This window comes from Eretmochelys imbricata, chromosome 13, assembly GCF_965152235.1.
Source record: "Eretmochelys imbricata isolate rEreImb1 chromosome 13, rEreImb1.hap1, whole genome shotgun sequence".
Taxonomy (NCBI): domain Eukaryota; kingdom Metazoa; phylum Chordata; order Testudines; family Cheloniidae; genus Eretmochelys; species Eretmochelys imbricata.
The window spans coordinates 29,936,062-29,958,471 of NC_135584.1; the positions used below are offsets into that span (position 1 = coordinate 29,936,062).

Consider the following 22,410-nt stretch of genomic DNA (forward strand, 5'->3'; position numbering starts at 1 on the left):
GGGGACTTTGCTCCTAATCACCTTAGTGTTTGTTTGCCCAGGTTCACTTTCTAATTTCTGTTTGTAGACTTGCTGTATTTCTTATGCCTTTAAAAAGCAGAACTAAACCAAACCCCAGTGTTTCAACCGCTTCTTTCTCCTTAAAAAAATAAACCCACCTTCAGCATTCATGAGCAACCTGAGTAAGAAAGTACATGTAACCGGTCCTCCAATACCAAAGCAGGGTGCTCAGCTCAGTACCCGGGTGAGACCCTACAATAACAAAGCCAGCTGCATGCAATAGAGGGAATAAGCACTATGGTTAGGACCCCAATTTTGCTGCAGTCTTGCAAAGAGCTCTTTGAGACCGCCATCAGGAAGACATTCATGTGCAATTACAAAGAGTTCAAAGCCCTTTAAACTCCTTTTTCCAATTGGAGAGGAGGGGTTTGATCTGTCTTGTAAGCCCTCCACAGACACTTGCTATCCAATGGGGCCCTGAGCAGTAGAGGCCGCCCACGGTTGATGACCTGACTGCTATACCAGGAGGTGGGAGAGCCCAGCTAGAGGGAAGCAGTAAAATCTGCGTTCTTTAGATGGGAGTGTTCTCAACAGGCCATTGGCAGGCACCTGCTTTCCCCTCCCATAGGCAGCTCTCAGCAGTGAGCACAGCTCCATGCACCTGCTGCAGCACTCGCCCACACACCATGAAAGCTCTCCGGGGCAGCTACACTCTCCTGGTATGTACCGCACCGCGTGTGCCCAGGGGAGACGGATGGGGGTTGAAACTCAGAACAAACCGCAGGCAGCTGTGCTCCGTAACTTGCTTCTTTCCTTTCTGAAACAGGCTGATCAGGTTCAGCTGTAAGATGGTGCAATGACGCTAGCTCGGATTTACTGCTACTGGGGCATCAGTTACCAGCTAGATTTCATTGATTTTAACAAGGGGACCTTGTCCAGAGTGCGTAGGCTGTTACCCTTCAGATTGGTACTATTCTTACTAGAGAAAGTCCTGACCCAAAACCCTAGATCCAAGTGTCCCCAGATTTGGGGGAACCAGATCCAGTCATCTCAATCCAGCTCCAAACACTCCTGGACTACAGGAGCTGAGATCCAGAGCTTGAGTTAGAGGGTTGGGCCCATTTCTAAATCCCGGTGCTGGCTTTGAACTGTGCACCTGCAAACCTGCAACTCTCCATCACGGATATGACAGCAGCACGGGCGGCAGGCTGGGTGTTGTACAAATATGTGAGAGACACACTCGCTGTCTCGCAGAGACTGCAGACGGAAAAGAACAGACAAAGGGGCGAAAGCAATACAGCATACAGGCAAAGTGCCCTGGCTGACAGCCAACACAGGGTGTAAATGTTTGAGTTGTTCTTCCCTTCCTTTAATATGGAAAATGAAGGGTGCTTGCTAGTTACAGAGGTCTGTCCTGCTCTCACTGCATCTGGTGCAAGCCTCAGTGTAGATGCAGCCTCAATGGAAAGGGGGCTGATGGTGCGATAGACCCTGGTAATTTACCAGATTCACCTGCACTGGGCTGAACCCCACTTCACATCCATGTCATGTGTCTATATTAGGGGTTTGCACTATCAGTATCACTTCAGCTGTGCAGTGTCTTTAATGCGGACATGGCCCAGCTCCCCTGGCCAAGGGCCCAGCCTGCAGCATCCACCTGCCTTTTCAGTCACAGCTGGCTGCCCAATGTAATCTGATCTGTTTTCTTTTTAAATTGTGATTCTTCGGTGCCGGGCAAGACCAATCAAAACAAACAGGGGCAATGTGGCTCTGACAAGCTCCAGCTCTGTTTACCAAACATCAGCACTGGTTCTGACCTGCATGTGGATCAACGGGGTCCCAGAGCCAGAGGTGCTGGCTTCCCACAGTAACAGGTCCAGGGCCTGACTGTTCCACGGCTCAGGCCTCTGCCTGGAAAGGAATGTGATTTCAGCACCAGAGGTGGGGTGCAAAATGCTGCTGCTTGCTAATTGTTTTCTGTTTCTGGTGCCGGTGGGACTTTCTGTGCATCCTTAACTGTGTTTCCTCCTAGCATGCATGCAAAGGCAAGGGGAGAGAGAGCTGTGCCTTGCGGAGGCAGGTTCTCATTAATTTAATGCAGAAAGAGAGTTGCTTTGCAAGTAGCCCAAGAAAGAAATGCTGAGGCAAGGAGAAAAGATGAGTCGGGAAAGCAACTGACTCTGCTTTCAGCCTTAGCATAGTCCAGCTGGGCCCTGAGTCTTGACTTGAGCAGATATTAGTGGACTTTCTAGGAGATCTGACATGCTTCCTGCTATTTTCCCCTTGTTTATTTGTTTGCATTTTCTTTGGGGATGGGAACTCCCCTGAGTCAGGGAGCGAAGATGAGTTTCTGACCAACTATCCCAGCGAGGGGAAAGCAGGGCTGGGCAGTGATTTCTGCCTGACTCACGGGGCACAAGTGCTGTGAAAAGGCTTTAGATCTGTCAGGGCTGAAATCTCTTGTACAATATCGAGCAGGAAAACTACACCAAAGAGCAAATTCTGCCTTCATAATTTGCCCTTCTAGACTCTGCAGATGTTCGACATTATGCAATGTCCAAGTACTTGTCACAGCCGGTCACGTAGCCGCAGAAATGTTTAATAGGCGGAGCTGATAGAGCCACCTGTAGTAAAGGTTGCTCGACACTTTCACTGTTCTCAGGTCTCTGCTTGAAACAAACAAACAAACAAACAAAAACCTTTCAGCTAAGATGTCCAAGAATGAGATTGGGGGAAACAATATTTTTGCAGTTGTTTAACTGAGACTCTCTAGGGCCTCCATGAGTTAGAGCATAGCCTTGAAATCCAGAGTGTGGTGTGTGGGAGCGGGGGTTACCTTTTGTTCTTCCCCTGAGTATTTGCCCAAATTAGGTCAAGTTATAAAACTATGAAAAAAAATCTCAGTTTGCAGATGGTCAGTAGACACTTGTTAGAGTTTGGCAGCTAAATTCTCTGAAGATTCTGCCCACACTGAGCATGTTCCACTCCCTTAAAGTGCCTAAGTGCCCACTGCACAGGCGCCTTCCCAGGGCTGCAGAGGCTGAGGTGGGCTATCCCTGCATGTGTTCCCCTGCAGCTGTTAAGGCCACCATGGTGCTGCGTGCTGGAACTTTGAGCCGGGAGCCAGTGTCTCCTGCGCTCTCAATGCTCCCTTTGCCAGTGCCCCCGCAGCATGGTGGGCAGGAGGAACCAGCCACATTGGAATGGGGTGAGGGGAGGCCAGGAGCAGGAGCCAGGGACATGGGAGGAGCAGAGTGAGAGGGAAAAGGGGAGTATATAGATGCTGAGGGTGAAGAGGGTGGGAACTAGGGTGGGGAAGATAGGATAGGAGCAGAGTGGAGTGTAGGGGAAAGGCATGGGGCTAAGGGCTCTATAGGTGCAGAGAGAGGAGAAGCCAGGGGATGGGAGCAGGTGGCTCGGGGACAGGAGTCGGAAAGGGTGGGGTGGACAGGAGCAGAGGGGGAGAGGATAGGAGAAGGGAGGGGAAGGAGCCAGGGGTTAGATTGGTGGATAGGAGGAGGAGGAGGGAGGAGCAGAGACAGGCTAGGGAAACAGGAGTAGAGGGATCTACAACCACTAGATCACACTCCCCTACAGATCCTAGAATAGAACCCAGAATTCCTTTGCTGTCATCAAATAGCTGTGTAACTCACTTCTCCTCCTCTGGGCCCCATAGAGGTTAAAGCCTACTGCTGCTGCTACCGGCTCCTCCGGTAGCTCAAGTAGCAGAGGTCTGTGCTGTGGAGCAAAAGACCGAAGCCCTGCTGTGGACCCAAACTGAGGGTCAATATGAGGGAATTTTCATTTTTCAGGGGGGGGTTTTTCTTCAAAAAATTAGGAAAGTATGTCCCCAAAACCACATTAAAAGACTGTTAAAGTTGCCAAGTCAGGCACTCAAAAGCCAGGAAATGCCAGGATCAAGATCGCCCATGCAACCCTTATCCAGGTCCCCCGGGGGGCCGCATCCTGCATTTGAGTTGCACTCAGTAGCACCTGAGCAGCAGCGGGCAGTTTGCCCAGTGGCAATACAAAGCCTGGTGAATACTGGCAGCCCGCCCCTTATCGAAGCCTGGGGGTGGGGCGGCAGGGCAGGTGTCACGTTCTCAGGAGTCAGCTAGGCGTTATGGTGCAGGGTGCCAGTGAGCATAACAAAATCACAGCAACAATGCTGAGATTCCCAGAGCGGGAATTATGTGCCTGGCTCCCTATGTGACGAATGGGGAGACAAAGGTGCCTCACAATGCAATTCACAAAAGCCATCAGGGGAGGTGAGAAGCCACCTAAGCTAGCCAATGGGAGAGGCCAGTTAGAACCGCCCCCTCTCTGCTTGCAGGTCTGAACCCTCGCTTGGCAGTAGGTGCCTGTGCTGTTAGCAAGATGCCTCCAGCACATCTTTGAGCCCCGTGATTAGGGCCCTCACCTGGAATGTGGGAGATTCCTGGTTCAAGTCCCCCCACTGCCTGAGGGGTAGAAGGGCTATGGGGTATTCTCATGTGGGGCTCCCTCTCTCTCTCCTGTCGAAGCTGTTGCACTGGACAGAGTTGGTGTGGAGCCCTCGGGATCCATGCACACAGTGAACCAGATCGTGGTTCGTGGGGCAAGCCCAGGAGTTGGTACATGGCAGCCAGGCCCAGACTGAGGGGCGGTTCTGGCAGCCTCTTTATTCTGTGCCAGTAACAGAAAGGGACCATACAGAAGGTGAATTGCCCCAGGCAGGGGCAGCACTGGCCCCACACGCAGCCAGATATGCCCCTGACTCCCACAGCTCCCAGTGTAGGCAGTGACAGAGGGTGGGGCTGGGCTGGGAGGCGGGCATGTGTGTTTCAGCTGTTCTGGGCTGTGGAGCAGCCCTGGGGTTGCTCTCTCTCACTCCAAAGGCAGTGCTGTGTCCTGGAGCTCCCCAGACTTGGGGAAGCTAAAAGCCACCTTTTCCCCCCGCTGCCTAGGGCCTGACCCACGCATTGGGCCCTTGAGAGGCTCAGACTGGACCCTGCCCAGTGGGCTTAAAATGCCCTTTTCTACTGAAGGGCTCACCAGGCAGGGCGTGGGTGGTGCCAGCCCCATCTCTGTGCACCAGCGCTCTCTAGATGGGATGTCCAGGAGCACTGTGGCTGGGTCCGAGGGGGAAGTGCTGCTCTTTGTGCTGGGGTCCCTTATCTCTTTCCCCACATGGCGTGGGCATCTCCCCCTAGACTGACTGCCTGGAGGAAGCCCAGACCCTGCAGTGTGTGGAGACTGCTGAGCAGGAGGAGCCAGGCCGGGCAGGCGTGGGTGTAACAGCATCGCCCCCAGAGGAGCCCTACCAGCCGGTGCTGAATGGAGAGAGCAACATCCTGTGTGCAGGGCAGGTCCAGCAGGTGAGCTCAGTGCAGCCTGGGGGCTCACCCCATTGCAGGGCTAGGTAACCTCACGGGGTCAGGCTGTGGCCACGTGCTTGGCAGTTCTAGAGCCTCCTCTGGCCTGGAGCTGGCCCCTCCACCCTGTCCTCTGGACAGCTCCTCACTGGGATGGAGCCATTCTGTGGGCACCCCAGGGCATGGAACTCGTTCCCCTGGCCGGCCCGGCCCTCCCGGCTTGGTTCAGGCTGGGCAGTGCTGCTGTAGGCTCCTGCTGTCGTTTCTCTGATTCGTAGCCTTGGATCGGCTCACCGCACAGGGCCTGCAGGGGCAGTTCATGCACCAGCACTGGGCCAGCTTGGACCTCGGGGATCTCAGTGCAACTGGCTCCAAAGCTCTGCCCTGTGGGACTCAGAGGACCATTTGCTCCAGAGACAGTGTGTCACTGGTGAGGGTGCGTGAGCAGGGACCAGCCCCGTCTGGCTCAGGGCCCAGGGGTTTGCCGGGCTGGCAGCTGGGGAGAATGTCCTGGTACTTGTGAAAGGAGGCAAAACCTGATACAGACACACTGAAAGACAGCAAATGTGGAGTCCACAGAGCCACGTATCCAGTCACCCCGCAGAGCTGAGCCCCGTTGCCAAACGACAAAAATAATGAGCAATAAATGCATCTAATAAATCATTTGCCCGAACTGACCATTACCCCTCATTCCTCCCTTCAGTGAATAGCCTTCCACCAGCTCCAGGGTAGGCCTGGACCACAGTGCGCGTTCACCAAGAGGGGTGATGTCCCTGGCAAACCTCGTTCTGGGGGTTCCCCCTTCTGGGACTGGGACACTGGGATTGTTCCACACCCCCACACTGCAAACGCTCTGGCAAATGTTATCCCGAACATCTCTGCCGCCCTGGAGCTGTGTGGGTTCTTCACCCTGAAATAGGTGATAGCAGATAGCAAGTGTGAAAAATCGGGACAGGGGATGGGCTCTGTGCATGCAGCCCCCACGGTGCCATCCAGCCCAAAGCCAGACACCCGGAAGAGGACAGCGGGGAGCAGTTGGGTGAGGGAGGGTGTGGAAGTGACTGATGGGAAAGGCTCCTGCCAGAGGTCGGGGAGCAGCGAGGGACCCTGGTGGGAACTGACTCCTGTGGCTCTGTTCCCAGCTGGTGCCCCACCTCCCACCGAGAGTGACCGGGTACCCTTGGAACCTGCTCTACTGCACCGCCAGGGATGGGTTTAGCCTGAAGAGCATGTACAGGAGTATGAACAAGCTGAGCTCTCCTGTGCTGCTGGTCATCCGAGACACCGACAGGCAGGTGAGAGGAGGGAAATGGAATTGTATATTGCACTGGGCTGGGCTTCCCATGCGAGAGAAACATCCAGCTGCTACAGGCCAGCACAGCTCTGGACCCTGCACACTAGGGTCATCCTGCAGGGTCTGGCCCAGGAGCCTGGCTCCCCTTTCTGGCTGTAAGCCCCTTTCTGGGTCCAAGCATACCCCGCAGCCCCACACACTCTGTGCTGGCTCCCATTCCATCCAGGGCATGTCAGAAACACAAGGCAGGGAAGCTACTGCCCTTGTCCCTAGGTCGGGTGGAAGACCTGCAGCCCGGTTCTGCTCTGTGACCTGACAAGTTGGCTAGGCAGAGGGTTTGTGGCCTGGAGTTGGGGTCTGTGTGGTTTATCCTGAGCAAGCTGCACTAAAGGGGATGGTGCTGAGCTCTCAGTGCATTTGCCCTGGGACTCCCAGAAGAAGCAGGCAGAGACACTGCTTCAGATGTGTTTACCTGACCTCAGTGAATGAGCTGGGGACTGAGGAGAAGAGAGCCAGGGAGATGGACTCCTGGGGGATTCTGCACCAAAAAATTAAAAATTCTGCACACAATATTATAAAATTCTGCGGAATTCTGCATATTTTATTGGTCAAAATACCACAATAGAATCATGGCAATTTCAATTATTTTGGTAATTTATTTCAAAATACCTGTCAGCCACTATGCCAACAATATGGACAACAAAAAAGATTTCCCCAGGAGTAGAGAGTTAAAGAAACCCCTATAACAAAGGTCTCCAAACTGTGGGGCGTGGGCCCCAGTGGGGTGGGGAGAGAGCGCCACCCAGCCCCGGCCCCAGGTCTGCTCTGGCCCCGTCCCCAGCTTTGGCCCCGGCTCCTGGCCCTGTGCCTGACCCTGTCCCCAGCCCTGTTGTGGCTCCACAGCTGGCTGGGGACCCAGCTGCCAGCCCTCAGCCTGGGGCAAAGGCTGGGGGTCGGGGAAGGAGCTGCACCCAGCAGCATGGCTGCCAGCCCCCACCATGGCCCAGCTGCGGCTCTGCTCCCACCCCTGCCTCGAGCCTCGGCCCCTGGCCCCAGACCCACCCTCAGCTGTGGCCCTGCCTTGGCCCCCTTACCCTGTCTGCGTACCCCTCCAGCGGCCCCGCTCCTGGCCCTGGTTCCAGGGAGGAGGCGGGGGGCGTGGACTGGGGCAATTACTTTTCATGAGAAATTGTGGGGGGAAAAAAGTGATTACATGCGAGTCAGGGCCACAAGGCAATCGAGTCACGAGTTGCTGAAATTGTTACTGTAAGGTAAAGCAACAACATTTCACTCCCCACACACCCTGACCCTTCCAGTTGAAATATCCTCTGCCAACCACTGGAAACAACGTGCCCCTGCCCAGGAAATTCTTAACATGTTCTCATTGGTCCACTTTTTACTCCTACTTTTATAGTTAATGTAAAGGGGTGGGTTGCGAAGATTTTTGACTATGAATAAGGGGTCGCCAATCTGAAAAGCCTGAGAGCCGCTCCTGTAGCCCACGGAGCCCCTCGGGATCTGAAACGAAAGGAACGTGTGATCTGTTACAGTTCTGGGCTGTCCCTTCTAAGCAGAGCAGAGACAGGTCTGGAAAGAGAAGGATTTGTTAAGGAATTCCAGTACCCAGACTGGAGATCCAAAATGCAGAGTATGCTCAGTGCAGCCTGGCACACAACCCCCGACCTTACAGTGGTGCTTGCCATTGTTTTGAACTGGCTATGTGCTCTGTGCTGGCCTCAGAGAGTAACCCGGCATCTGTAGACTCACATGGGATTTGACTATGTCAGCATGCTGCTGAGTAAACACCAGCGGGAGGGCAGATGCTGCTGACTGTGGCAGGCAGAACTGTGCTGTTCAAACACACTGGGCGATCTGGAGAGCTTTTTGCTGTCTCTGCCAGTACAAAGCACTGGCCACCCATCTGCACAAACATATTAATTTCCCAGTACTGCACATGGGCCACGGCAAAGGCTGCAATGAAAGGCGTGGTGCTGAGTCAGTGAGGGAGAGAGTTGGTAGGAAACTCTCCATAAACAGGTAAAAGCTGAGAAAGCTCCCTCAGGAGTGGAGACGAGAGCAGGAGGGGCTGGTTGGCAGGGCACCCTGGGTAGCACTCTTCTTGGTCTGGGGGGAGAAACCCAGCCATGCCAATACATTGGTAGGAACAGAGGGGCCTTTCAGTAGGGGGTGGAGGGTGCTGGGCTAGGGCCTGCAGAGCAGGGGGCAGGGGCTGGGCTGCTGAAGGCAGGCCAGGGGTAGGCAGGGCACTGCTGAGGCGAGTGAGGTGGTGTAGCTGAGCTCTGCCAGGGTTTGTTGTTGCCTTTGCTGTCTCTCTGTAAGCTCTGGCCTTGGCCCAAGGTGCAAGTGAAACCTCCTGAACTTCTGGGCCACTAAACTTCTCTTGCATGCTCACGCCCCAGGCTCTCCCCATTCTGTATGGTCCATGGCAGCCCCAGGGCTCCAGCCTGCCAGCCCAAGGGGCCTGTGGGATGCATTCGGAGTCCTGGGGCGTGGGAGGCGCTGGCCGGCTGCTGGGGAACACGTGGGCTGTTTGCAACCGGGCATTCCCAGCAGGGCTCACCTGCCAGGAACTAGTGAGCACCCAGCTGCCCTCTGGTTCGTCTCAGACCAGGACCTCCTCCTCTGGATTTTTATTAGAAGAAAAAGGACAAAGAAGCCGGCCAGTGAATGAGCAGCAGCGTCCTGCCCCAGGGACCCAGGCTAGCTGCCAGGCTGCACAGCCATGCAGTCCCACTCAGAGAGACGCTGCAGCGGGATCCTGAGGCCAGCTCCGGGCACCGGGGAGCTAGTGCCAGAGCAGGAAGAGGTGGGAGGCAAGCAGTTCCCATAGTCTCAGGGATTGCAGGGGGGGCCTCTTATCTACCAGCAATAGCATCCTGGTGCCTGTGCACCTCCTGCAGCCCCACATGTCCCACCTGCTAGTTCCCCCAGCATCCCTTTCCACATTCATTGTGACCTTAGAGTGCATCCCTGCTGGTCTGGCCTATCTCTACCCTCCCTGGTCTCCCCTCGCCACCTGACCCGTCTACGCCCCCTCCCAGGCCCCCTAGGCATGTGCTAATCCCTGACCCACCTCTCTTCCCGGTCTTCTCCTAGGCTAGTCCCACACCTTGCTGCAGGGAGCCCTGCCCTGCCCTGCCCTGCCCCCGGGCATGTCCCCAGTCCCCAGATGCTCGTTTCCGTGGGTCTGCCCATTGCACAGAGTGAACTTAGCCAATCAGTGAAGGGGACACATGCCCCAGGCTGGCGCAGGGCTCAGCCAGGCCTTCCAGCCCCTCCCTGACTGGTCCAGACTAGAGAGACCGCCCCCCTCCCCCCAGCTGCCAGCCTTTTCAGCACTTCCACTTCTTGTCCCAGCTGAACCAGGGAGAGCAGAGGTGACCGGAGAGTTAAACAAGCAGAGGAATTAGCCCAGCATCTCCGGCGCACACAGATGGTAGTGCTGGGATGACCGCACACGCCACTCATCTAGCCCTGGATAGCCAAACCTGGCATAACTCTTCCCTATACCTTGGCACCCGCAAGCCAGAGATCAGTGCCACCCAGGCAGGGAGTGAGGGGCTCACACAGTCCAGCCATGCAGAGCTGGAGCACATGCTGGTTAATATACCAACCCGCCACTGTCCAGTGGCATGGGCAGCTCTGGACTCTGCACACCTGGCTCAGCCCCAACCCAGCAAGAAAATGGAGTTAACTCCCGAGAGCTCACCCCCCTGTGTGCTCCCACTCACTGTATCACACCCACAGCTACAGCACACGCACCCTGCGGGCTCCTCGCCCCTCACCGCAGCACACTTGCCCCCCTGCCGGTAGTGGTGGGATAGCACAAATGCTGTGCTGGGAGTATGGGGGGTAGGAGGCCAGAGGTCCTAGGGGCAGTGCTGAGGCTGAGGGCCTGTGGGGTACAGGAGTGGGGGAGAGCTAAGGTAACGTCGGCTCTCTGTAGTTCACCTACTGCCAGTAACTCATGCAGTGCAACTGGGCCAGGCTGAGCTGTTGGAGGGGATCAAATAATCCACCCGCAATTCCCCAAGGCTTTTGCATCCTGTGTCTGGCCCCCCCAGATGCTCCTTGGAAGGGGCTGGGACTGTTCTGGAGCCCATCCCCAGGTCCCCTGCCCACGGTAGGCATTGGGGTGTGATTGTGTCTCCCTGCAGTGGATGGCTCTGGTAACCGTACAGCCTGCTGGTCACAGCCAACGGAGCGACTCTTTCTCACATGGTCACGGCCTGGGCTGCTGGTGATCAAGGTCCCACGCGCTGGCCCTGCCAGCAGCAATGGTCTATGGGCAGAGCATGCGAGTACCTGTAGCCACAGCCCTGCATGACCCTAGCTGACTAGCACATGGACACCTGTCCTCAGGGAGCATCTGCCAGTGTCAGGGATTAGCCCAGCACTGGCTGGAGGGAGGATCCAAGGGGTGAGGCACCTTTCAGATGTGATGGTGATGGCTTTGTCCTGTCTGATCGACCCCTTTCCAGCTTGGCTGGAGCCCCGGTTACAAGCCGCAGAACCTCCTGACTGAGTGATACAACCTGGAGCCACTGGTCCTCCCCATAGGGCCTCCAGCATGGGATGTGGAGACGTGGAGGGGACAGCGGCGCCATGGATTGGCCTGGGTAGTGACTGTGGGTAACTGTTCATAATGGTGCCTAAAAGCCTGGGTGCAGATTCCAGCAGCCTTAGGGCCCTAGATACCCTGCGTTTGGGAGGGGAGCCAGGGCACACACAGCCTGCCCTGAGAGCTGCAATGGCTTGGAGAGGTAAAGCCAGTAACAGACCTTGCCCAGGTCACTTGCTGCTGCTGGTAACTGCAGAATTGACAGCCCCAGCAGTCACACATCACAAGTGAGGCCTCCAGAAATCACTCACATGATTGGTTTACAAATCAGGAGATTTTTAAAAATAATACATTTTGGGTTCTTTGCCTTCCGGCTTCATTTTGTATCTAATGCAAGCTGAGATTCCCCTGGAATCCCAGGACTCCGGGAGCTGGGGTTTTAAGGAAACCCCAATTACAGCAAAACTTTTGTTAAAACCACGAGAGCCGGCAGTGCTCTGACCTTCTCTCCTCTGCTTCCATTCCAGATGTTTGGGGCCTTCTCCTCCACCACCATCCGACTCAGCAGCTGCTTTTATGGCACAGGGGAGACTTTTCTCTTCTCTTTCTCCCCAGAGCTAAAGGTAACAGTGATGCTCACGTTCTCGGTGCGGGGGCTTTGGAATCAGCCTGTGACTCTCTCTCCCAGGAGCAGAGACAGGGGCTTCTGCTGGCCAAGGCCCAAGTGCAGTGCAGGCCCAGGGGCATGTGGGGGTGCAATCATGCGGGGGAGGGCAAGTCCACAGCATTTCTGCTTCCCCTTCTCTGCCAGCAGTGTGCCCTTGTGGCTCTGCCCCCAACCCTACAGCAGGAGCTCTGGATCACTCAGCCACTCTGTGTGTGTGTGGTGGGGGGGGGCTCCTCCACTTCCACCCTAAAGGCCCCATGCTGCTGGTCAGCTGCTCCCACATTCCTTCCCCAGAGTGTCACCGGGAACCACGCTGGGAGCCGAGCCAGCGCTGGGGAGAGCATGCTGCACTTCTGGGAGCACCAGGCCTGTGCTGGCCCTATGCCTCCTGGAGCGCCCGCCTGGCATCCAAACAAGTCCTTAGTGCTTCTCTTGCTCAGTGCTGAGCAGGACGGGTGCAGGGGGGGATTGAGAGGCTGCTGCTCTGAGGAAGGGAGCATGTCACTAAGCCTCTCGTTAGCATGATGGGCATTGCCCACCATTAGCTGTATGTCTCCTCTGACAGCCATGCTCCACCCACCCCTTCACACCCTGCACTCTTGCCTCATGCAGGGGCTTTGGGCTTGGCTTAGTGCACAGGGCTGAGCCGAGCCCCCTGCAATGCGCACAGCTGCTTTGTGCAACCTGCTGCACACCACACAAACCTGCAAGCCCTAGGCCGCCCTGCTATGCCCGTCAGTGCCCACCGCTGCAACCAAGCAGGCTGCTCCTGGGAGCCTAGGTGAGAAGAGGCCTGGAGGGCCCAAAGTCCGTGGCATGTGGCTGATTGAAGCAGCATGAGTCACACCTTGCACAGCATCACCGAGACAGTTTCCTTCCCAACCTGCAGGCACCGCCTGAACTCAGCAGGGCACGGCCAGTTCCTTCCTCACTGCCTCTAGAAATGGCTGCGTAACCCGGTTCCCAAGCCAGCTCCGCCTCAGGGCTCCTTTAACCGGCAGGAGCATTTAATTAGTAGGAATAATTACCAGTAAGTAATTCCTCTCCTTAGTCATTAAATAGTGAATTAATTGTAACAACAGAACTAAGTAACTGACTAATTCAGCATCTGATTATGGAAAATCACTTGACGTTCCTGCTAATGACTGGCAGAGTCAGACTAACCCACGCTCCTGAGGGCACAATCAAGCGTTGCTTGCAAGGCACAGCTCCCCTGGAAGCTGAGTCTCCGAAGGACTGGGCGGAAGCCTCCTCCTTGGACCCCTACAACACCCTAGAGCTTGCGACCTGGCTGGCTTCAGAGGTGTTTCCGCCTGACTTCTGGAAGGGCAGGGTCAGGCCCTAAGAAAGCCCAATAGTCCATAATGCTTTTCTCAGGGCCTGACAAATCCACCCGGGTAGGTGTCCCCCAGACAGGCACGCCCCGCTCCCCCCGCAACACTCGCTGCCCAGCCCCGGGAGATACTGCAGCAGAGCCCCAGCCTGGGATCCAGTTTGGTGACTGATCAAATCTGAAGCATTAAGACCCCTTTGTGCAGCCAGCTCCAGCCCTGGCATAAGCTGCACTCACCAACATCAGAGCTGAGGTTTGCTCCTTGCTTGCCTGTAACCTGGGGTTTGGTGAATATTTCTCCTTTCCAGTCATAGGATGACCGGACACAGCAATAGACAATGCGTGCTGTGGGTCGGGGGGGATGGGAATTCTTCTTGTAACGTACATGCTAAGAACTGGGAAAGCCACTCCCACAAATAAGACGCCTTTGGTGCTTTAGAGCTAAGGTTGCCCAGGTGCAAATCATAGAATCTTAGGGTTGGAAGGGACCTCAGGAGGTCATCTAGTCCAACCCCCTGCTCAAAGCAGGACCAATCCCCAACTAAATCTACTGGAGTACCCGCTAAAATACTAGGAAACCCTCCTTGCCCTTTCCCGCTGTACATGCCATCTACCCTGTCCCTAGCACCTCACCATCCAGCATACACACACCTTAGCCTGCGCCATGCTGCGCAAGCTGCTGGCATTGCCTGGCATGGGTGGTAGCTCTGGGGCAGGCGGACAGTAGTTTGGGCTGGATTGTTGTTGTCACACTGTGTAGGACTCTGGCTTTGTGGTGGGAGATTAGGAGCAGGTTACATACCAATGTGGCTCTGGAAAGATTTTTAGGAACTGTTTGGTGCATGAAGGTGAGAGTTAGAGCTGCTTAGAAAAATAGCTTTTTTCCCCCCACACTGAAAAATTCAACTTTGTGGTGAAAAATGTTGGCTGAAAACTGAAAATTTCTACTCTGACTGGAGCGGCAGTGCCTCATGGGCATTGCAGTTCTGTTACCTAATGCTCTGAGCAGGGTTTTCTGGCTGGACTACATCGCCCATGATGCACTATTTTCTCCCCGCTTGGTGATGGGAGGAGGTGCACAGAAGTCCCTGGCAGTGATGCATCATGGGTGATATAGTCTAGCCAGAGAGCCCTATCCATGGAAGAAGGTGGCAGCATGAGGCACCCGAACTATTAATCCCATGAGACACTGTGGTGGTATTTTGAACCAGAATGTTTTGGATTTTCACCTCTTTTTGCTAACAAAATATTGAGATTTTCCACAGCAACAGACACTTCATTTGCTTGAAAATCCAATTTTCTATCAAAAAACAGTTTTGATGGGACCTTTTCGAGCAGCCCGAGCAAAAACATCTGTGACACAGGTTCTGTGTTGTGTTAGGCAATCGTGTTCCAGGGGGCTGCCATGTTGGCTTGCTGGGCTTGGCCTCCAGGCTGCACATTTGTTGGTGTGGGGTATGGGGGCTGTACGCTACGGGGGCTGGAGAGATGGGTGAAAAAGGAGCAGTGTGTCCTGAGCAGGAGCAGGAAGAACGTACCTGGGTGTTTCCTAGTGTTTTAGTGAGTGTGCTGCTGGGATCTGTACTGGAGCAACCCTCATTCTCAGCAAACCAAGTGTTTTGTTTGGGGGAATCTGCCCAAACACCTGGCTAAGTCAACTGTTGCTGGGACGGGGGAAATAGTGACTGGGAAGTCCTTGGTTTTCATAACGATCTAACAAGGCAGCTTAGACAAAATGCAGTAGGATGATGGAGAGTTCAGGTACCTCCCGGCTCCGCAACCTGCTCAGGCCCTTGGCCTTCAGCCTGTCGGACGCAGCCGCTTGCTGGGCTCGTGGGGGTCATAACACACGGGAACGGCCAATCCCACTTGCTGCCTCACCTGGAAGCAGCCGGGAACAGGGCTGTCAAACCGAGTCCCATCTTGACTGTGGCGCAGACAGGTCTGTTGGTGAGATTCTCATTGCGTTATAGCAGCTTTATGCCAGCAGAGCCGGCGTGAAGGTGCCATAAGCCGCAGCAAGGCCCCCGTGGGGAACGCTTCGGCATGCAGCTCTGGCACAGGGGTGAATTCCTCCTTGGAGTCCAGTCTTGCCTGCATGTGGGGGCTGGATCTGCCTCTGACTTCAAAATCAGCTCCGTTTCCTAAGGCCGCACGCTGGGAAACCCAAACACAAAGACAGTTTTCATTTGTGATCCTGTACGGCAGCCACGGCTGTGTTGGGTCGGGGTGGGGAGGCTGCTGTATTGTGGGCTGAGTGCTGGACGGTGTGGGCAATGCAGGCGAAGTTTCAGGTGAAGCCTCTCCTTACACTAGGGCCTCTTTCCTCCTCCCAGTTCGCTCCATCTTTCTCCTTTTCTGGGGCTGGGGAGCTCCGTGCACAACACCTCCCACAAGCCATTCTGACCCGCAGCACTGAACTGATTTATCAGCCTCCAACTCAGCTAATTCAAACCCTGTACCTTATCAGCCTCATTTCCTCCCCCCTCTCCCTGTCTGTGGAGTTCAGAGCCACCTCAACATTTAGGGGAATTGTCCACACTAGGAAGAGCCCTGGGCAGTTACTCATTTAACCCCTTATAGGCCTGGCGCACCCTCTGCTAAGCAAGGCACAGGAAATGTTGGCTCCTGGCACAAAGTGCCACCAGGACTGGAACACGAGCTGATAGTGTGAGAACCTGCTCTCTGGCCAGCACTGCTGGTACACCTGTGACTGGCCAAAGGTGCAGTCTAGTGGGACTCTCCCCCTTCCTCACCAGCGGTAGCATTCATCATCCTGCCACATCGCCAGCCACAGGGACCCAAAGCCATGAGTTAGACCCCAGGGAATCACGAGAGGCTGAAAAATAACAAAGGTCAGTTCTTATTCTTTGCCCCCTGGTTTCTGAACCTGGAGGTGCATTCGGGTCAGAGTCACCAGCTTTCCTCTGCTACCACAAGGGCCAAAAGCTGACATATTTTTAAGGAGAGCCAAGATGTGCTGCTGAAGTGACTCCAGGAGCTGGGGCTTGAAGAAATCAACCATCCCAATAGTCGCTATAAAAGCATGCGCGAGGGCAGCACGGCCAATGCTGACTCACAGGCAGTGGGACTCATCGGGAACAGAGCTGTCAGCTGGCACAGCTCCCCCAACGCGCTGCCTGTGTTTACCGCTGTGGTAGTGGCTATGCACAGCCCCATCGGTGACTGCACTGCCCCGGAGAGCGCCCCTGCAGGCAGAGTAAAGGAGCTCGCACCACTCCAGCCAGGGAGGAGGGGCACTGTGGGGTGCTGCTTACCCCAGCCACATGGAGTGGAGGGGGAGCCATGATCCCCTTACTATAGCCTGTGCCTACATTTTGCTAACCAGGACTCTGGAAGAGATAGAAAAGATTCTGCCCAAGTGTGACATACTTCCCTGGGGCACAGCCTGGAATTGAGGAACCGCTGAGCCTTCTGTCTCACGAGCCTGGGCTCCCTCTCTCTCTGTGATGCTGTGACAAGCTGCAGACCCGCTCCTGGTCCTGCCCTTCCACAAACATTCATAGTCTGGGACACTCCCAGCTGAGTTACATGAATGCTTTCACCAGCCACCAATGAACCAACACTAGGGAGGCTTCAGCCAGTTCCTCCCAGCTCCCCAGCCTAGGACCCTAGAGCTGTGCCATCTTGCCCTGGTCAGAAGCCTGACCAGTGTATGTTATTACCCAGTCCGCCTACTCCCTCAATGTGGAGAGGACAATGTACCAACCTCTGTTCCTGAGCAGATTTCCCTTTGCACTTCAAATAACACACTGTTTTCAGGTTAAAATATAAAAAAGATAGATTTTAAGTGATTACAAGTAGTAAGTCTACAGATCAACATAGATTAGCTAAGAAATAAAACAAAATTGCAATCTAAGTTCTATTAAACTAGACAGGATTTGAATCAAGCAGTGTCTCATCTTGATGGTACAAAGAGTTCACCGATCTGCCATATACAGTCTGGGATTCCTCCTTTCCCACTTGGGACCACCTCTGCAGTCCAGTCTCTGTCCCTGAGGTGTCTCCAGGTGTTGGGCGGGGGGGGAAGTGAGGCCAAGTGATAATGTCACTTCCCCCTTTTATAGCTTCTCCCATGTGGAGGGAACTTCATTTTCCCAAACAAAGCCCCCAGCACAGTTAGTGGAAGAGTACAGACACAAGATGGAGTACAGAGTCATATGAGTTGGTCACCTGTCCTTGCATGCTTTGATTACCCATATTCTGGCTAGAACGGTCACAGGTCCAGCAGGTGGGGCTAAGCTTCTTCCATGGCCCATTGTGTTCACTGATGAGCCATCAACCTGACTAGTTCATTCACAGTGTGCTGGCTAGACAATGTAAACTATTTTGTGGGAGCTACTCAGGAGCAAACACATTTGAAATACAGATACTTAGTCAGTATTCATAACTTCAGATACAAAAATGAAACAGGCATGCAAAGAGGATAATCATACTCAGCAAACCATAACTTTTCCATAGACACCTCACACAACATGTTTTGTACAAGATACATCATAATTATATCACCATGGTAGATGTGGGGGGTGCCAGGGTGTTGCATTGGGGTACAGAGCATCACACCAGGTTTCACAGTGAGCTGGTCGGGGTTGGGGAGCTGGTGAATGCATAGTGCAGAGAGGATCAGTGACGCTCTAGGCTGAGTCTTGGTCAGTACTTTGGGCCAAGTAGCTCCTGGTGAGTGGGGTTGCACCAGTGACCCCAGCAGTCATGGCAAGCCACCGCTGACCAGCTCCCTCCACACTGCAGCACAGCTCTCCATTCCTGTGCCAGGTGCTGCCCAGAGGGTGTAATTAGCTGTTCCTACACCCCTGCTCTGATTGCTAATGGTTGCTTCTCCTTACAGGTGTTTAAGTGGACTGGCAGCAACACCTTCTTCATGAAAGGAGATGCAGATTTGCTAGTGATTGGCGGGGGCAGGTATGTAGCTGACTGGATGGAGCTGCCTTTCACTGGCAAGAGTTCTGGGGCCTGTTCTGCCTAGATGCTCCTAGGGGCCCTTCTGCCCTCACAGCATAGGGGAAGGCTGGGGCTGCAGTACTCCAGGCCAAGCACAGCACAGCCCATCCTGAGCCAGCAGCCAAGCGGAGTCCTCCATCCAGTCACAGGGGTCTGTGTGGATGTATCCACTCACACACGCTGCCCTCCTGGAGGCTGGAGACAGACCTGGCTGCTGTCCTGAGATCTGCTGCGCTGGGTAGCCTTGGGAAGTGGAAATGACTTTGCTCATCTAGTGCGCCTTCAGCCCAGCCCAGTCTAGGGAAGGAGGCTCCATGGGAGTCGAGTACACGATTCCTACCAATGAATGGATCTGGCTGATTTCCCCTCTGCAACGTCCATGCTCAGAGGTGAGTGAAGGGTTGCAGACGTGTTTGCACTGGTTGCTCTGTTCTCAGGGTACGTCCACACTTGGAGCAGGAGGAGTAATTGCCAGCTTGAGGTGACATCCCTGGGCTAGCTGTGATGCAGCTGGTGCACTAACACTAGAAGCGTAGGGGAGACAAGGCCATTCCCCTGGGAGCAGAGACACTCAGTACTAACAGGAAGGGGGGTCTTGGGGAGGCTGGACAGCCCCCCCCCCCCAGTCCAAGAGTGGGGGGACAGGTAGCATAGAACATGAAGCTGTGTGTCCCCAGGCAGACCGACTGCGAATCCCTCTGCCAGCACTGAACCCCTGTGTGGGTAACACATGCTCAGCCTGGTCATGGCCCCAGCGCTTTGGGAAGCGCTGAGCCCTTCCCTTCTGCCACCACCCAGCGCTTTGTGACTGACCGCATCCCCTACCTGCTGCCATATTCCAGCCAGTTACAACACAGGGATGTACCTGACAGAACCAGTTTGCACCAGGACTCCCCTGGAGTTGACCTTGACCAGCTAAATCAAGGTAGAACCTGCATGTGCACCAGGAAGAGGACGGGGGCTAGCCATGCTGACACCCCACCCCACCCCATCCACCTTCCCTAGCCTAGAAAAACCCTTGAAAGTGATCGCAAAGCAAAACTGCTCAGCAGCCCCATGCCCTGATCCCTCCAGAGTTCCCCGTGTGCATGGCACTGCCCCTCCTGCTCTGTTCATCTTTCCTGGTCCTGCTCAAGGAGCATAGCAATGGCTGCAGGAAGCCTTGGCTAGAGCATGGCTCCGGCTCCAGCTCCTGCTCCTTGCAGGTTACGCAGCCTCTCTGCGCTATTCACCTAGCTGTGAAACAAGCACATTAAAATGCCCCGTTGCCCTGAGAAGCGGCTGTAGCAAGGGGTGTTGTGGGGCTCTGAATGATTCACTTTCGTGTGTGCTCAGCTAGAAGGAGGAAGCTATTTCTTCCACCAGCCCTGCATCCTGCCCCTGGATCTGAGAGCCAGGCAGGGCTCTTCCCCCTTCTGCAGCCTCGCCAGTAAAACAGGTGCTGCAGGGCGAGTCAGGAGCACAGGACTCCTGTCCAGCCCATTAGCCTCCAGAGGCTCCCTCAGTGCATCTCCTTACCCTGCATGGGGCTGCACCAGCAGGAGCAGCTGGGCTGGGGGCTAAATAAGGCATCTCTAGTGCTCATCAAGAGCCTAGTGCAAAGTGTGGTAGAAAGGCAGCTTTCATGCTGCGCTCAATCCTGGGCGGTGCTGAGTACCCTGCAGTCACTGAGAGCAGGGGTGCCTTGTGCTTGGCAGGATCAGGCCCATTAGCTGTCCTTACACATGGGGACAGAGGCAGGGAACCCTTGTTAGCTGATGGGTCAGAGAGGCCCCTGCTCTGCCTGTCTTGGCCCCGGGACTGGAGCCCTTGTCCGATACTCAGCTCGATCTTCCCTTTATTTTCAGTGGCAAATTCGGCCTGTGGCTGGATGGGGACATGTACCGCGGGGGAAGCCACCGATGTGAGACGTTTGACAACGAAATCCTGTCGCCCCAGGAGCAATTCTTCATTCAGGACCTGGAGGTTTGGGCCTTGACCTGAGCCCTCAAAGCCCACCCCACTGGGGGTCATGGGAACTGACTGCTTTCGAATGGACCCTGGCTGCGCTTGGCAGTTGTTCCCAGCAGTGTCTGGAACCCTTCGGAGGGCAGTGCTCAGCCTCTCCTCCCCTTTGCCAGCCTGTGCTCCTTTCTCCTCCCCCGCCAGCACTCACGCTCCAGAGAGGGCAGCAGGGGCGTTCCCACCCATTTTCCCATCAGTGCGCTCACGCTGTGGGGAATCAGAGCAGCCCCAGGGGCTGGCTCCCACAAGCACTGGATCTCGATAAAAATAGAATCTCACAAGCAACTGGGTGATTTAAAAATAAAATTCCCACAGGAAGTGACTGAGTGTTAGCAGCAGGGGAGCTGCCAGCTGGGGGACGCCCTGCCAGTCAGTGCCGTGAGTTTGGGAAGTGAGCTCAGCTGTTGTCTGCAGTGAGTGAGGCAACCCCCCCTTCAAGGCAGAGAGAGCAGGGGCACCATGAGATGTGATAGCCAGGCCCCCCTCCACGCTCAGAGAAGCTTGTTGAAGTCAGGCCAAGACCAGTATCGGTGGTGCCTGAAAAGCTACACACGAAAGGGGCACACATTTTTCTGAGTAGCAGCCGTGTTAGTCTGTATTCGCAAAAAGAAAAGGAGGACTTGTGGCACCTTAGAGACTAACCAATTTATATGAGCATAAGCTTTCGTGAGCTACAGCTCACTTCATCAGTATGCATCCGATGAAGTGAGCTGTAGCTCACGAAAGCTCATGCTCAAATAAATTGGTTAGTCTCTAAGGTGCCACAAGTCCTCCTTTTCTTTTTACACATTTTTCTGTTGCTTGTCACGAGATGGGCCTGAATCAAAGCCTCAATCCCAGCAGCCCAAGTTGCAGGAGAGGTCCAAACTCTCCCACTGCCTCGTGTCCCTGTAACAGGCCAAAACAAATCCCACAGCAAAATCCCTCCTGATTCATCCTCCCATGAGGTCATGGGGCAGTGCAGGGCCTGAGCAGAGCATGGTGGTTAAAACCCAGCCCAGAGACCGCCACGGTGGACCTAGAGAGCCTGCAGCACTGATGAGCTGTTGGCTTAATATGGCATCAGACTTCTCACCACAGCTGGGGTGACGAGGAGCTAGCTGTGAACTCTGTTCAGACTCTGGAGGCTTAAAGCACATCGGATTCAGCATTTGGATTCCCTCACAGCAAGCTGAAGCCCAAGAGGTGAGGAGTTAGGAAGAGGTGGCTCTAGTCTATCAAGGACTGTGTCATGGATGTAGTCTATCAAGGACTGTGGCTAAGTCATTATGCAAGGTAGCCTATTTCCTCTTGTTTTTTCCTACCCCCCCCCCCCAGATGTTCTGGTTTAACTTGGTTTTAAACTTGGAGAGTGGTCAGTTTGGATGAGCTATTACCAGCAGGAGAGTGAGTCTGTGTGTGTATGGGGGTGGGTTTTTGGAGGGGGGTGAGGGAGTGAGAGAACCTGGATTTGTGCAGGAAATGGCCTAACTTCATTATCATGCACATTGTGTAAAGAGTTGTCACTTTGGATGGGCTATCACCAGCAGGAGAGTGAATTTGTGTGGGGGGGTGGAGGGTGAGAAAACCTGGATTTGTGCTGGAAATGGCCTAACCTGTTGCTCACTTTAGATAAGCTATTACCAGCAGGACAGTGGGGTGGGAGGAGGTATTGTTTCATATTCTCTGTGTATATATAAAGTCTGCTGCAGTTTCCACGGTATGCATCTGATGAAGTGAGCTGTAGCTCACGAAAGCTCATGCTCAAATAAATTGGTTAGTCTCTAAGGTGCCACAAGTACTCCTTTTCTTTTTGCGAATACAGACTAACACGGCTGTTACTCTGAAACCTATCAAGGACTGTGTGGCTCCACATACTGAACGCTACAGTTGCTTGTAAAACTTGAAGAAATAGGCAGATGAATCCAAATCAAACCCTCTGGGATCAGAGCAAGGAAAGCATAGAGAGGTTTACTGGGCAATGGAATGCAACACCTAGGGAATGTGATGAGGCCCCATTACTGGATACATTCAACACTCTCAAAAGGAGCTTTGGTACTTATGTAATCCCCTCTGGCAGATTCACAGTCCCTTTTTACTGGTCACTATCTTATCTGCCTATTAGCATCCCTCCCCTCGTCTTCAAATGCAATCTTCATATCTATAGACCAAACGTCACATTCTCTTCCAGTAGCATATGATGGTAAAACGTTGCTG

General features: G+C 54.4%; 1 protein-coding gene across 1 annotated transcript; it reads left to right on the forward strand.

Annotated features, from left to right (window-relative positions):
- The first annotated feature begins 575 nt into the window (after positions 1–575).
- Positions 576–20,193, forward strand: TLDC2 (TBC/LysM-associated domain containing 2). The gene is made up of 6 exons (XM_077832547.1): positions 576–719; positions 5,193–5,357; positions 6,497–6,649; positions 11,758–11,853; positions 18,098–18,171; positions 20,058–20,193. The coding sequence occupies exons 1-6, from the start codon at positions 576–578 to the stop codon at positions 20,191–20,193; spliced, it is 768 nt and encodes a 255-aa protein (XP_077688673.1).
- Positions 20,194–22,410: the final 2,217 nt, after the last annotated feature.